The sequence below is a fragment of the Saccopteryx leptura genome, chromosome 5, assembly GCF_036850995.1.
Source record: "Saccopteryx leptura isolate mSacLep1 chromosome 5, mSacLep1_pri_phased_curated, whole genome shotgun sequence".
NCBI lineage: Eukaryota > Metazoa > Chordata > Mammalia > Chiroptera > Emballonuridae > Saccopteryx > Saccopteryx leptura.
Window position 1 is genome coordinate 227,542 of NC_089507.1, and position 12,170 is coordinate 239,711.

Sequence of the window (12,170 nt, forward strand, 5' to 3'; positions counted from 1 at the left end):
GGAATGCAAAATCAGGCAGCCCCTGTGGAGAAGTGTGCTGTTCCTCCAAAAATTATACACAGAATTAGCATATGACCCAGCATTGCTGCCCTCGGGCACACACCCAGAGCCATTGAAAGGAGGGGCTTTGGAAGAGTCGGAAGCAGATATATGCACACCCGGGTTCACAGCAGCGAAAAGGTGGGAGCAAGTGCCCACGGATGGATGGATGGATGGATGGATGGATGGATGGATGGACACAATGTGGTCCATCCACACAGCGGGATATCCTTCAGCCTTAAACAGGAAGGGGAGTCTGACACCTGCTACAACATGGCCGAGCCTTGAAAATCCAGCTATAAAAAAAGCAAACAAAGCCTGACCAGGTGGTGGCGCAGTGGATGGAGCGTCGAACTGGGATGCAGAAGGACCCAGGTTCGAGACCCCGAGGTCGCCAGCTTGAGTGTGGGCTCATCTGGCTTGAGCAAAGAGCTCACCAGCTTGGACCCAAGGTCGCTGGCTCCAGCAGGGGGTTACTCGGTCTGCTGAAGGCCCACGGTCAAGGCACATGTGAGAAAGCAATCAATGAACAACTAAGAAGTCGCAACGCGCAACGAGAAACTGATGATTGATGCTTCTCATCTCTCTCCGTTCCTGTCTGTCCCTGTCTATCTCTGCCTCTGTAAAAAAACAAAAAACAAAAAAAAACAACAACAACAAAAAAAAGCAAACAAAGCCTGACCTGTGGTGGCGCAGTGGATAAAGCATCAACCTGGAAATGCTGAGGTCGCTGGTTCGAAACCCTGGGCTTGCCTGGTCAAGGCACATGTGGGAGTTGGTGCATCCAGTTCCTCCCCCCTTCTCTCTCTCTGTCTCTCTCTCTCTCTCTCTCCTCTCTAAAAATGAATAAATAAAATAAAATTAAAAAAAAAAAAAAAAGCAAACACTGTACGATTCCACGTGCATGAGGTCCCTAGCAGAGTCCAACCTACAGAGACAGGAAGTAGACGGTGGTGCCAGGGGGTAGGGGAGGGGGATGAGGAGTGTTTTATGGGGACAGAGTCTCAGTTTGGGAAGATGAGAAAGTTCTGCCCAACTTCTGGAGATGCCTGCACAACAGTGTGAATGTGCCTAATGCCACTGAACTGGACACTTAAGAATGGTTGAGGTGGTAAGTTTTGTGTGTTGTGGGGTTTTTTTTTGTTTGTTTGTTTGTTTGCATTTTTCCGAAGCTGAAAACGAGGAGGCAGTCAGATAGACTCCCGCATGCGCCCGACCGGGATCCACCCGGCATGCCCACCAGGGGGCAATGCTCTGCCCATCTGGGGCGTCGCTCTGTCACAACCAAAGCCATTCTAGTGCCTGAGGCAGAGGCCACAGAGCCATCCTCAGCGCCCGGGCCAACTTTGCTCCAATGGAGCCTCGGCTGCGGGAAGGGAAGAGAGAGACAGAGAGGAAGGAGAGGGGGAGGGGAGGAGAAGCAGATGGGCGCCTCTCCTGTGTGCCCTGGCCGGGAATTGAACCTGGGACTCCTGCACGCCAGGCTGACGCTCTACCGCTGAGCCAACCGGCCAGGGCCTATGTTTTTTTTTTTATCACCATAAAAGAAAGAGAAGCATGAACACCAGGCTGCTGAGACAGCCTCAACACGTTGTCACAGTCGGAACAGAACCACGTCTCTGACGGCAACGGGACAGTGAAGAGCCTGACAAGTGGCAGGACTCCGCCCTGGTCCTTCTGAGTGTGAAACCTCTCCAACGGTAAGTGAGCGAGAACGTGAGGCAAACCACAGTGGTGATGTCTGGGACCCGGAGACCCGCGGCCTCCACGGGCAGAGCCTTGGGGCGGCGCCCGGCAGAGTCCAGTCTCCGAGTCCACGGGACACACGCGTGCTCACCCACGCCGGGAGCGGAGGGAGGTGTGGGCGGCTCGCTGCTCGGGAGGCCACGGGGTCAGGTGCCCGGCTCAATCCTGAGACTGCGGAAAGGGCGGCCGGCTCGGGGCCAGGATGGAAGGACAGCAGAAAACTAGGAAACACGTGTTCAGAAATGGCCACTGGCTGAAAGGACATTACAGTGATCAGGGAATAGATTGACCACACTATCCTAATACATTTGAAAACTGGAATGGAGTGGATTTTTAAAGAATGTCAAAAACTGAGAACGGGCCCTGGCCGCTTAGCTCGGTCGGTTAGGAGCATCACCCCGAAACAACAAGGCTACAGGTTGGGTCCCCGGTGGGGGCACACACAGGAAGCAACCCACAAGTGCACGGCTGAGTGGAACAACAAATGCTTCCCTTCCCCCTCCCCTTTCTCTCCCTTCTTCTCTCTGTCTCTCTACAAATCAATCAATCAATCAAAAAAGTAGTAATTAAGCCCTTGCCAGATAGCCCGGTTGGTTGGTTGGAGCATCGTTCTAGAGCATGGCAGTTGCTGCTGGTTCAATTCCCCAGTCAGGGCACAAACAGGAGCAGCTCAGTGTTCCTGTCTCTCTCTCCCTGCTTCTCTCAAATAAATAAATAAATAAGCAAATAAAGCAATGAGTGATGAAAGCGGGCGAAGTTTAACATAAGGCAGTATCTGCATTTTCTGTATCAGGTTTTGTTTTCAGAGAAAGAGAGAGAGAGAGAGAGCACGCAAGGGACAGACAGGAAGGGAGAGAGATGAGAAGCATCAATTCTTCATTGCGGCTCCTTAGTTGTTCATTGATTGCTTTGACAGGGAGGGCAGGGGCCTCCAGCTGAGCCAGTGACCTTGGACTCAAGCCTGCGACCATGGGGTCATGTCTCTGACCCCACACTCAAGCCTGGAACCTCAGGGTTTTGAACCTGGGTCCTCAGTGTCCCAGGCTGATGTGGCACCCACTGTGCCTCAACTTGGTCCGGCTCTTTATCACTCTTTTATACTTTCTTTAGTATGTCAATTCCTTACAATGAACATTTACTATTTTAATGATGGAGAAATCCACTGTCACGTTTTTAAAAATGTGTATAAATGTCTCTAATAAAACTGAATGCAAAGATAGAAACACTTTTTATGTATGAAGAACGCAGACCACAGCACCAGTCCTCCGGACCTAGGTCACAATGACAGAAGATGGGAGTGACTGTGGGCAGAGCCCCTGGGAAGGCACAGGCCCCGGCTGGGAACGCACAGCGTCGTCCTTGACTGTGACAATTAGAGCTTAAGTAATGTTTTAAAAGGGCATCTCAGTTCCAAAACACTGCGGAAGGTTTTTAAAAAGCAAAGTTCGTCCATATATTAAGAGAAAATACGTGAAACAGCAAGGAAGCATTTTCAAAGCAAAAGCTGGGATGACACAGGTGAGAGCGGATGTGCTCACCGCAGCAGGAACATCCTCGGTGAAGCAGTCCCTTCCCCAGACCCCCACCCCACTGGAGGCTGTGCACTGCCCCCCTCCTGCCCTGTAACGGGGCGGGGGGGGGCTCGGTGGGACTCCCCTCTCCATCCTGGGCCAAAGAACAAACTAGGTCCCAAGGAGAAGTAAAGCCTGCCACACACCACAGGGCACCACCGCCCTGGGGCCCCACCACCCTGGGACCCGGCTTCTGACTTGCTCATCTACTCCTGCACCCTGCTGCTGGCCAAGGTCAGAAAAACAAGCAAGGATGACTTGGTTCAAATAAATTTGCTTTTGCACCATCCTTGCTGCACAGACGAAGGCCTTCCCTCCAGTGTGTGGGAGGCCCCCCAAGGCCCTGCTTCAGGACGCTGAGCAGGGTCGGGCCTCAGGGAAGCCACCACCCCAGCCTGCACTGAATGCGCTCTCCTGGTTTCCCTGCGAAGCCTCTGTTGCTTTTATAACCACTCGGAAGTGCCAGGTACACCTCTTCTCTTCCCACCAATTCCCTTTGTGGTTTTTGCAAAGCTTGATTAGTTGTCTGGGAATTTTCCTCCAGCTGTGAACCAAGTCCCCTCCCCTTGGCCTCTGTGACATCACATGCTCTGTGCCTGCGGGGGTGGGGGACCTGGGGTCCCGGCCTTGGCACCTGGCTGCTGTCCCTGCCTGCGCGCAGAGCATCTGGACTTGGCTTTCGGGAGAGGACAAGCAGAGACAGAGGCGAGATAAAAGCGCCAATTAGTGAACCCAAACAGAGCCAAGCGCAGCGACAGATGGCGCGGCCGCCCTGCTTCCAGGAGAGTTGTAATCCTTGTCATCTGTCCCTCCATTCAGCCTCGCTGCCACTCACTCGGCCATCCTTTCCCGGTTGACAGCCTCGGGCACCTCTCTGCTGAGGGAAACAAGGACCAGCGCTGGGAGGTGGGGCTGGGAGGAGGACCTGACCCTACTGACCCCCGTCCTGCACCTCCTGGCCCCTGGGCAACCTGAGCAGGAGGTGCTGCTGTCCCCCGAGGGTCTGGCAAGCAGAAGCCCCTCCTAAGCCTCCCCCTGCCCTCCTCGCAGACTCCCCCGGGGGCCACAGCTGGACTGGCAGACGGAGCAACTGAGTGGGACAGAGATGCTGGGAGTAGTGGGTGGTGTTACAGGTGAGGGGCGCTCAGTGAGTCACAGGTCTCTTCCGTGTTGTCTCCAGGTGACAGGGAGCCCAGGGGCAGGACACTTGACCGAGGATAGGGTGGCTCTCTCACTTCGTGGACCAGGCCTGTAGCCTGTTTCTAGGGAACGTTTTCCTTCTGAGGTAAAGCAAAGCGTGGGGTGGACCCGGTGACCTAGACTAGAGCACCTTTCTGTTTCCCCGGGTTCCCCTCTGGCCACACGCACACAGCACTGTCCTTACTTTCCCGGGAGACCCGAGCCCTGTGCCTTCCGGCCAGTCCTTAGGCCGCCAGAGGCCTGGGGTGCATGCCGTGAACGGCACCAGCTGACAGCAAGACTCAGCACGCAGGGCTGATGTTTCCACCAGGACCAGGTGTTCCCACAGAAATGACAGGAGCTGCCGTTAGTGCCCGAGGAGCAGACAAGGGCACCACCATTCCCATCAGAGCTGGTCCGGCCCCTGCCTGACCCCACGAGTGCTCAGCTGCCTGGGTCTCAGTCCTCAGTCCGCACCAGCACCCAGAACTCACATCCTGAGCCCTCCACGGGGCCCCGAGCAGAGTCCTGGACACTAGAGTGTCCACTCCATCTGCCTGGACACTGGAGGCGAGCCCATGGGACGAAAGGGGACCTGTGGGGTGAGATGGGGGCTTCTACCTCTGCCAGGATGCTCCCCTCTACGAAGGGGAAGCCTGAGTTCTTGACAGACCTCCACAGGGGTGAGGGGAACCCGTTCTCCCCTGACCAGGAGGTGAGAAAGGAGAGCAGCACTGGAAAAGGGTGGTCTGTGTGAAGCCTGAACACAGGCCAGCCGGGAGGAGGGTGGGGAGAGACCCCAGCCGGAGCGCCCCCCGTGCAGGCAGACTTGGGGTGCTCTGAGTGAGAATCTCAGAAGGGCCTGTGCTCCTCCCCAGCCCTCCTGACCTGATCCGTTCTGCCCTGGGTTTGGCTTCGTGAGGCCAGATCAGGGTTTGCCTACCCTTTCTGCTACCCTTTCTGCTCATTCTGAATGAAGGAAGCTGTCCTTGACACCCTGCTCCGTTTAATGTCCCAGCAGTCAATGAAGGATGTCTCCGGGCCTGGCGAGCGGCCTCTGATGTCAGCAACACAGAGGATGTTAGAATGAATGCTTTAATCCCAGCCAGAATTTCTGGTCAACCCACACGGCATAAATAAATGACCTTATCAGTTGGTGTGTGTTACGTCCACTGTAGCCCCATGCTGGACACTGACGCCCCAGGTGCAGCCTAACTGACCAGGAACACCTGCCCTCGAGCGAGGGGCTGCCCTTCACGGTTTTTTTTTTTTTGGGGGGGGGGATGTCTCTCTAAAGTGTCTTTCTGCTCAGGAAGCTGGGGTTAGGAAATGTCCCCCAAGCCCCATGAAATGAGCTGGGCTTTCTTGACCCCACGTGGTATCTGGGGGCTCATAACGAACCAGTGTTGGTATTTGTCATCAAGTATTTGCCACCACCTGAGGAAGGGTGAGCAGAGGAAGCAGGACGCACCCCAGCCTCCAGGAGCTCATGGTCTGGGGACCTGGCATCCGAAAATCAAGATTTCCCAAGTTGATGGGAGCCACAGACACACTGAGCCCAACACCCGGCCACCCCGTGTTTGGGGGGGTGATGTGGCCCCCTTGGGCTTCACTTTCCCAGACCCGTCTTGCCCAGGGCACATAAATGGAAGCTCTCTGCGAGATCCCACAAACACACCAGCGGAACAGCTAAGGGCTTGTCCCTCCTCCCTCCCCTTCTCCCTGAACGTGGATGAGATGCCGGGACAGCAGCGGCCGCTTTGCCACCGGGAGGAGCAAGCCGGGCGTGAAAGTTCTGCAGCGACGGCAGTGGCACGCAAGCCAAAGGCACAGGCAGTGGCACGCAAGCCAAAGGCACAGGCAGTGGCACGCAAGCCAAAGGCACAGGCAGTGGCACGCAAGCCACAGGCACATCCCTGAGGGCACCGCGGAGCGGCTCGGCCACCGCCCAACACCTCACACAGAAGAGAAACAAAACTCTAGCCAGGCCACTCTGTCTGGTTCTCCACGATTTCAGTCAAAAGCATCGTCCCCAGCGCAGAACTCCAGTGCTTCCCCTCGAGACCCGCTCCTTCTGCAGCCCAGCTCAGTCCTCGCCCCCTCCACTCTCCCAGACGCCAGAGGCCCAGCCTCGCCTGGCCAGTGTCCCCGTGGGGCAGCTCCAGGCCTAGGGGACATGCTTGATAAAGACAGCTAACCCCAGACAGACATGAAGGAGAGCCAGCGGGACCACCCTGCCCTCGAACCTGAGCTTGGGACGGGATGGGACGCCTGGCCTTGCCTTTGTGTAGGGTACCAGGGCGGACTCTGGGACCTCTTGATCTGAGGTCCTAGGGGGGAAGGTGAGGGAAGGTCTGACCTGCAAAGACCTCAGGAGCCCCAGTGCTGAGTCCATGGGCAACTGCAAACACACAGGTCTCCTCCAGGATCACAGAGCCAGCTGAAGAAGGGACCCCCAGGGTGCCCTGTAGGTGGGGGAGGTGCTGGCCCGGAGCGGGCTTCCAGCTCACAGAGGGAAGACTCCCCTACCCCAGCCCCAAAGACCTATGGGATCCCCGAAGTGGCCAGGACACATCTGGGGACCCCAGAGGGATCTGGCTGAGAGTCCACCACCCACAGGGCATAGAGGTTCCCTGGGGCTGTGCCCATGAAACACTTCTCCTCCTTCCATGGAGGGCCTGGGGTCAGTGGTGCTGCCTCCTCCCACACACCGCAGCCTCATCGGTGGGTCCAGCTCAGATGGAGGCTGTTTATACTCTCAAGCCCCAGAAGCCCCAATGCCCTCCTCCTCCCTGAAATAGAACGCCCCCAGCCAAGCCCAGACCAGCCTCTCCACCTCCAGGGTGGCCCCGGGCCAATTCCCCACAGGACACGGTCCACACTGACCAAGCAGCTCCTGGACGTGCCCAGGGGTTCTGTATCCTTCTCCTTCCAACCTCCCGCTGCCTTCTGTGGCCGTCCCAGCCCCCGAGGCCCCTGGCCCTTTGGGTGTGCGATGCCCCAGTCTCGTCTGCTTGTCTGTGGAGCCCAGCTTGGACGTCCCCTCCTCCCCTTCCTCTGCACAGTCCCCAAAGGCCTGGCCATGTTCTGGACACAAAACGTGTCACACGAAGGCAGAAGACAGAACAGCCAGCCACGCACCAGGTCTTTTGAGCCGAAATAGACACGCTGTGCCTGCTTTAGCCTGATGAGCCTCAACCCGGCCACATTAACCTGACAACTGCCCACGCTCTGGCCCAGGGGTAAATATAGCTCCAGGGCCCTGTGCCACTTCCTGGCCTTGAGTGAAAACAGTTTCTTCAGATTATACCCTTGCGGACCCGAGACCCTCAGATCCAGCAGCCTGGCCCCAGCCCCTGGCCCCCGTTCAAGGCCGCCGTGAGCAGACAGGCCTCGGTCCCCCACGCCACCGCGCGGACTCGGCGTCAGCGTGACCTTTTATCCAGGACTGATCCTGGAAAATTTAAACGTGGGCTTGTTCTCTTGGTCAAAAGTTGGCCAACAGCTGGACACTGTCCTTGATGATTTGGCCCCAAGAGGATTCTCCTGCCAGCCTTGTGCCCAAGGTGCCCTGGCCTTGGGGCAGACCCCAGCAGAGCCGTGTCCGGGGTCATGTTTTCTAAGTTGGAAGGAACCAAGGGAGCCCTGACAGCTCACAGAGAACTCGGGCCCCGAGAGCAGATGCTCCCACAGGCCGTGTCTGGTCCCTCTCAGGCTGCGCTGTAGAGACAGCCGTCATGTGAGGCCTCCCATGTCCACTCCAGGGACTCAGAGGCCGGACTGTCTAGGCCTAGCCGGCCGTCTCAGGGAGAGGAGCCCTGGCAGACACCTGTCCCTTCTGCTGAACTGCAGCTGCCCACCAGCTCTTGGTGAAGCAGCCGGGCACCACGCTTCTGAGTGAGGTCACCAGTCAGTGCCACTGGCCTTGCTGGGGTGTGATGGGCCAGGACAGTCGATGGGCTAGCACTTGAGTCCCCTGGTCACCTCCCCCGGCCACGCCAGAGGTGTCAGAGGTGTGAAGACACCACAGACTGAGGGCACACGCCTCGTCCCAAGCCCTGCATATCCGGGACCAGTTCCCTTCCGTTCCAGGGTGCCTGGGTCCCAGAGAGGACAAGGCCCAGCAGGACCAGCTCTGCACGGTCCCCTTTCCTTAGGATCCTGTGGGTCCCCCTCTGTCTGAAGCAGGGTTGCCCACCAGAGAGTCACCCCTGCCGCCTCTGTTCCTGAGACACAGGGTCAGGGCAGCAGAAAGGTGCAGGGAAGTGTACCCCCGGGACAGGACTTGCCCAGGGCAGCTCAGGAAGGCCCTCCCGGGCTCCCTCCTACTGCAAGTCTCCCCAAGTTCCTGATGCATCTGCGTCTGTCTGTCTCTCTCTGTGTCCACATTCTCCCAACTCCTGTCCCGTTTCCTGGAAACCCTCTGCCTGCACACCAGACACCCTGTCTTTTCCATGATGTTGTCCCCGGCCCTCCTGCTCCGAGATGCTACCTGGCCCAGCTACCGTCCCTGCCTGGCTCCCAGAAGCCTCAGTCGTCTGTCTTGTGTCTAGCTCCCTCCCTCTCTGTCTCACACGTCCTGGGGCATTTCTGTCTCTTTTTTTGTTTTTTTTGTTTTTTTCTTCCCTTGGGCGGCATCTTCTCTCACCAACGCCATCCTGTCCTTATTTCTCTGGGTTCACCGCTCTCTAGACAGTTTCCCAGGTCCACCCTGCAGGTTCCTCTGTGTCTGGGACTCCAATCTGTCTCTCTTGGAATACTTCCAGTGTCTGTCTGTCCCTCTGTCTCCCTGCCACCCACGCTCATCCTGGGGAGTGCTGGTGAGGGCGAGGAAGCACTAGACAGAAAGGTCTCACCTGGAGGTCAGGGGCAGGCTCTATCCCCAGGAGCACTGGGGCAGTAAATGTCGGGGGGGCGTAACGCAGCCTGGGACACCCCGGGAGTCACCCCCTTGCAGCTCCTACCTTCTCGAGAAGCCGCCCCACCGCCACTGTGGAAGAAACTTTAGGCTGATGCTAAACGAAGGGAGTGCAGGCTGGCAATTACCCAGCTAATTTCAGCCGTGTAGACAGCCAAATCAGATATTTCAGTTTTCCTACAAGCCCACCTCAGGGCCTAAATTAGCCGCCTAATTAATTATCTGTAACAGCCTGGGGCTGGCTGGGTGGAACATGGATCCCTCCCAGTGCCAGGATGTACTTGTCCCTGAATCATGTCCCGGTGATGTAATTATTATAATTAGATTCAACCTGCAGCCTATCCTTGACCACAGAATCTTAGGGAATGTGGCCCGGGGCCAGGCCCAAATGTCTGTTCACACAGCTTCTCCAGGAGACAAGCCCACACGCGGGGCTCCTGTCCGGGTGCAGGGGCAGCAGTCCCTCTGTGCGGCCCTCCATTCATGGCAGCAGTGCCCACCTGACACAGCAGCCGCACCAAGAGGGTGGCCTTGCCACGTAATGCCTGACAAACACCAGGCTGTCAATGGCACCAGGTCAGGGTGTGGCCAAGGAGGATGCCTGTTCCGGCGGTCAGGCCCTGACTGGCCCTGGCTACCATCACAGGAGCTGCAGGTCCAGGGAGCACAGGGCAGGCCCCATAGCCTGGGCTAATCAATGCTCTGCCCAGTGCACCTGTGCCAGTATGGACCTTGGCCCACTCTCCACCCACCTCCTGGGCCAGGGTCTCTGACCACAAGGATGGTCTTGAGCCAGGTACACACAGGATTCCCTTTTAATAAGAGTCAGCGGGATTGGAAAGAAACATAAGAGGTCCCACTGCCCCCATGGACGGATCGGGCTCACAGCTGCCTGGGGCATGTCTCTTGTCCCTTTGATTAGCCAGTCCTGAGCCCTGTTACCCTGATCTTAGGTCCAACTCCTGTGGCAATGCGGGGCCACTGACTGCCAACAGGACTGTCCTCTGGTGCCCCTGAAACCCACCCTGGGGTGTCTCCACAAGACTGAGTAGGGTGCTGCTCACTCAACCTGTGACCCCCACATCACCCTGGCCACCGAGTGCGCAGCTGGTGACCAGCTGGGCGCATCGTGCCCCCAGCCCCTTACCTCCCAGGGCCTGCTTCATCACGAACTCCATGACGATGGCTTGGATTCCTCAGCAGCTCCTCAGAGGGTATGAACTCACATGCAGTGTGGCCAATTCCTGGGCCTGGAAGAAAGGAGGTGGTCACAGGCCACCCCAATCCCGCATGCGAGGGTTCCTCCTCATCCGGCCCTCCCTCCCCCAAGAGTGCATCTGGGGTCTGAGAGAGCATCGTCCCCTGGACTCTGGCATCAGGAGGGGGCACTTGGGAAGGCTCCTGTGGACGGGGCTTCCACTCCACACTCTGGCCCGGGAAGGTAGATCCCAAGACCCCTGCTGGATCTGCAAAGTGCTATCACCCAGTCCCTGGGGTTTCTGAAGCAGGGATGGGGGTGCTCATAACTTAGGGAGGGGCGCAGCTCAGAGAAGCCAGCCTGCAAGAAGCAGGGGCAGGCCCAGGGGCATTTGAAGGTGACTGGCTCTGTTGCCTCCCTGGTGGGTTCTGGGCCATGGGGTGGGGGTAGGGGGTAGGGCCCACTTAAAAAACAGGGTTAGGGTGGGTGGGGTCTGAGTGGGTGCCCCTTCAGAGAGGTCCTTGTGGTTGCTGATGGAGGAGTGTTGGGAAACCAGACTCCATCCAGGGGAGATTCAGTGCCCACTGCCACCTACCCACTGCAAACACTGAGGTGGGAGAGTCAGTAGAGGGCTCAGCCTTGGGGCCTGACCACCTCTCCACCTGCGTCTGCATGGGTGGGGCGCTCCTGGGTCCCCGCAGGGGGCACTCTGGTAGGGAGGTGCTTCCTGTAAAACCTGTATTTGCCTGAGTAGGGTCTCTCGTGGCAGGGAAACCCGGGTCCCTGCCGCGCCCCTATTTTGTGATGTTTCCCCCTAGCCTTCCTCTGAAGGAGACCCGCGCGTGTGCGGGCTGGGCAGGGGAGGTGGCCCGAATGCCCTCTTCCCGCAAAGCGCTGGCGCGCAGGAGAGCCTTTGCCGCAAAGCAGATTCTCCTTCAAACTTCTCCCCTGGCTCCTGGGGGAGAGGGAACCGCAGGGCCCAGCGGCAGAGAGGTCGGGGTGCCGCTGGAGTTCCCCCAGGGCCACGGCTCGGCGGGCTTCCGTCACCGCACTCCTTTGGCTTTGCGGCGGGCGAATTGCCGGGCTCTGCGGAGCGGCCCTCGGGCGGGAGCGCGCCGGGAGAGGAAAAGAAGGATGCAGAGGACGAGGGAGGACAAGGGGAGACGCGAGAGGCAGGAGACTCGGAGGAGCCAGAAAGACGGGGCGGGGGGTGGGGGGAGGGCTTCAGCACCGCGGCGGCGGACAGCGCCTCCCGGGCCGAGCGCGCCCGGCTGGGCCGGGGATGTGCCGCGCGCGCAGACCGGCAGCGGAGGTCAGAGAGGGGCAGCCGGGGCCGGGCGGCCGGGCCGGGGAGGGGGCTGCACACGGGGGCGCCGGTTACCTTCCCGGGGCCGGGACGCGGGCGGGCAGGCGGGCGTTCAGCGGCGGAGCGCGCTCGGGGCGGCCGGGTCCATGGGGCGCCCCAGGAACTGCGGCGGCGGCTGAAGGGCACAGCGAGGAGGGCGCGTCACATGGAGGC

General features: G+C 58.6%; 1 protein-coding gene across 1 annotated transcript in view; it reads right to left on the reverse strand.

The window, feature by feature from the left end:
- CPLX1 (complexin 1) overlaps window positions 1-12,170 on the reverse strand; it is a 28,036-nt gene extending 15,866 nt beyond the window's left edge. The window contains exons 1-2 of the mRNA XM_066385254.1: window positions 12,033-12,170; window positions 10,601-10,703 (exon numbers count right to left, since the gene is read on the reverse strand). Of these exons, the coding sequence (XP_066241351.1) occupies window positions 10,601-10,631 (31 nt within the window). The 5' untranslated portion in view covers window positions 10,632-10,703; window positions 12,033-12,170. The remainder of the gene's footprint in view (window positions 1-10,600; window positions 10,704-12,032) is intronic.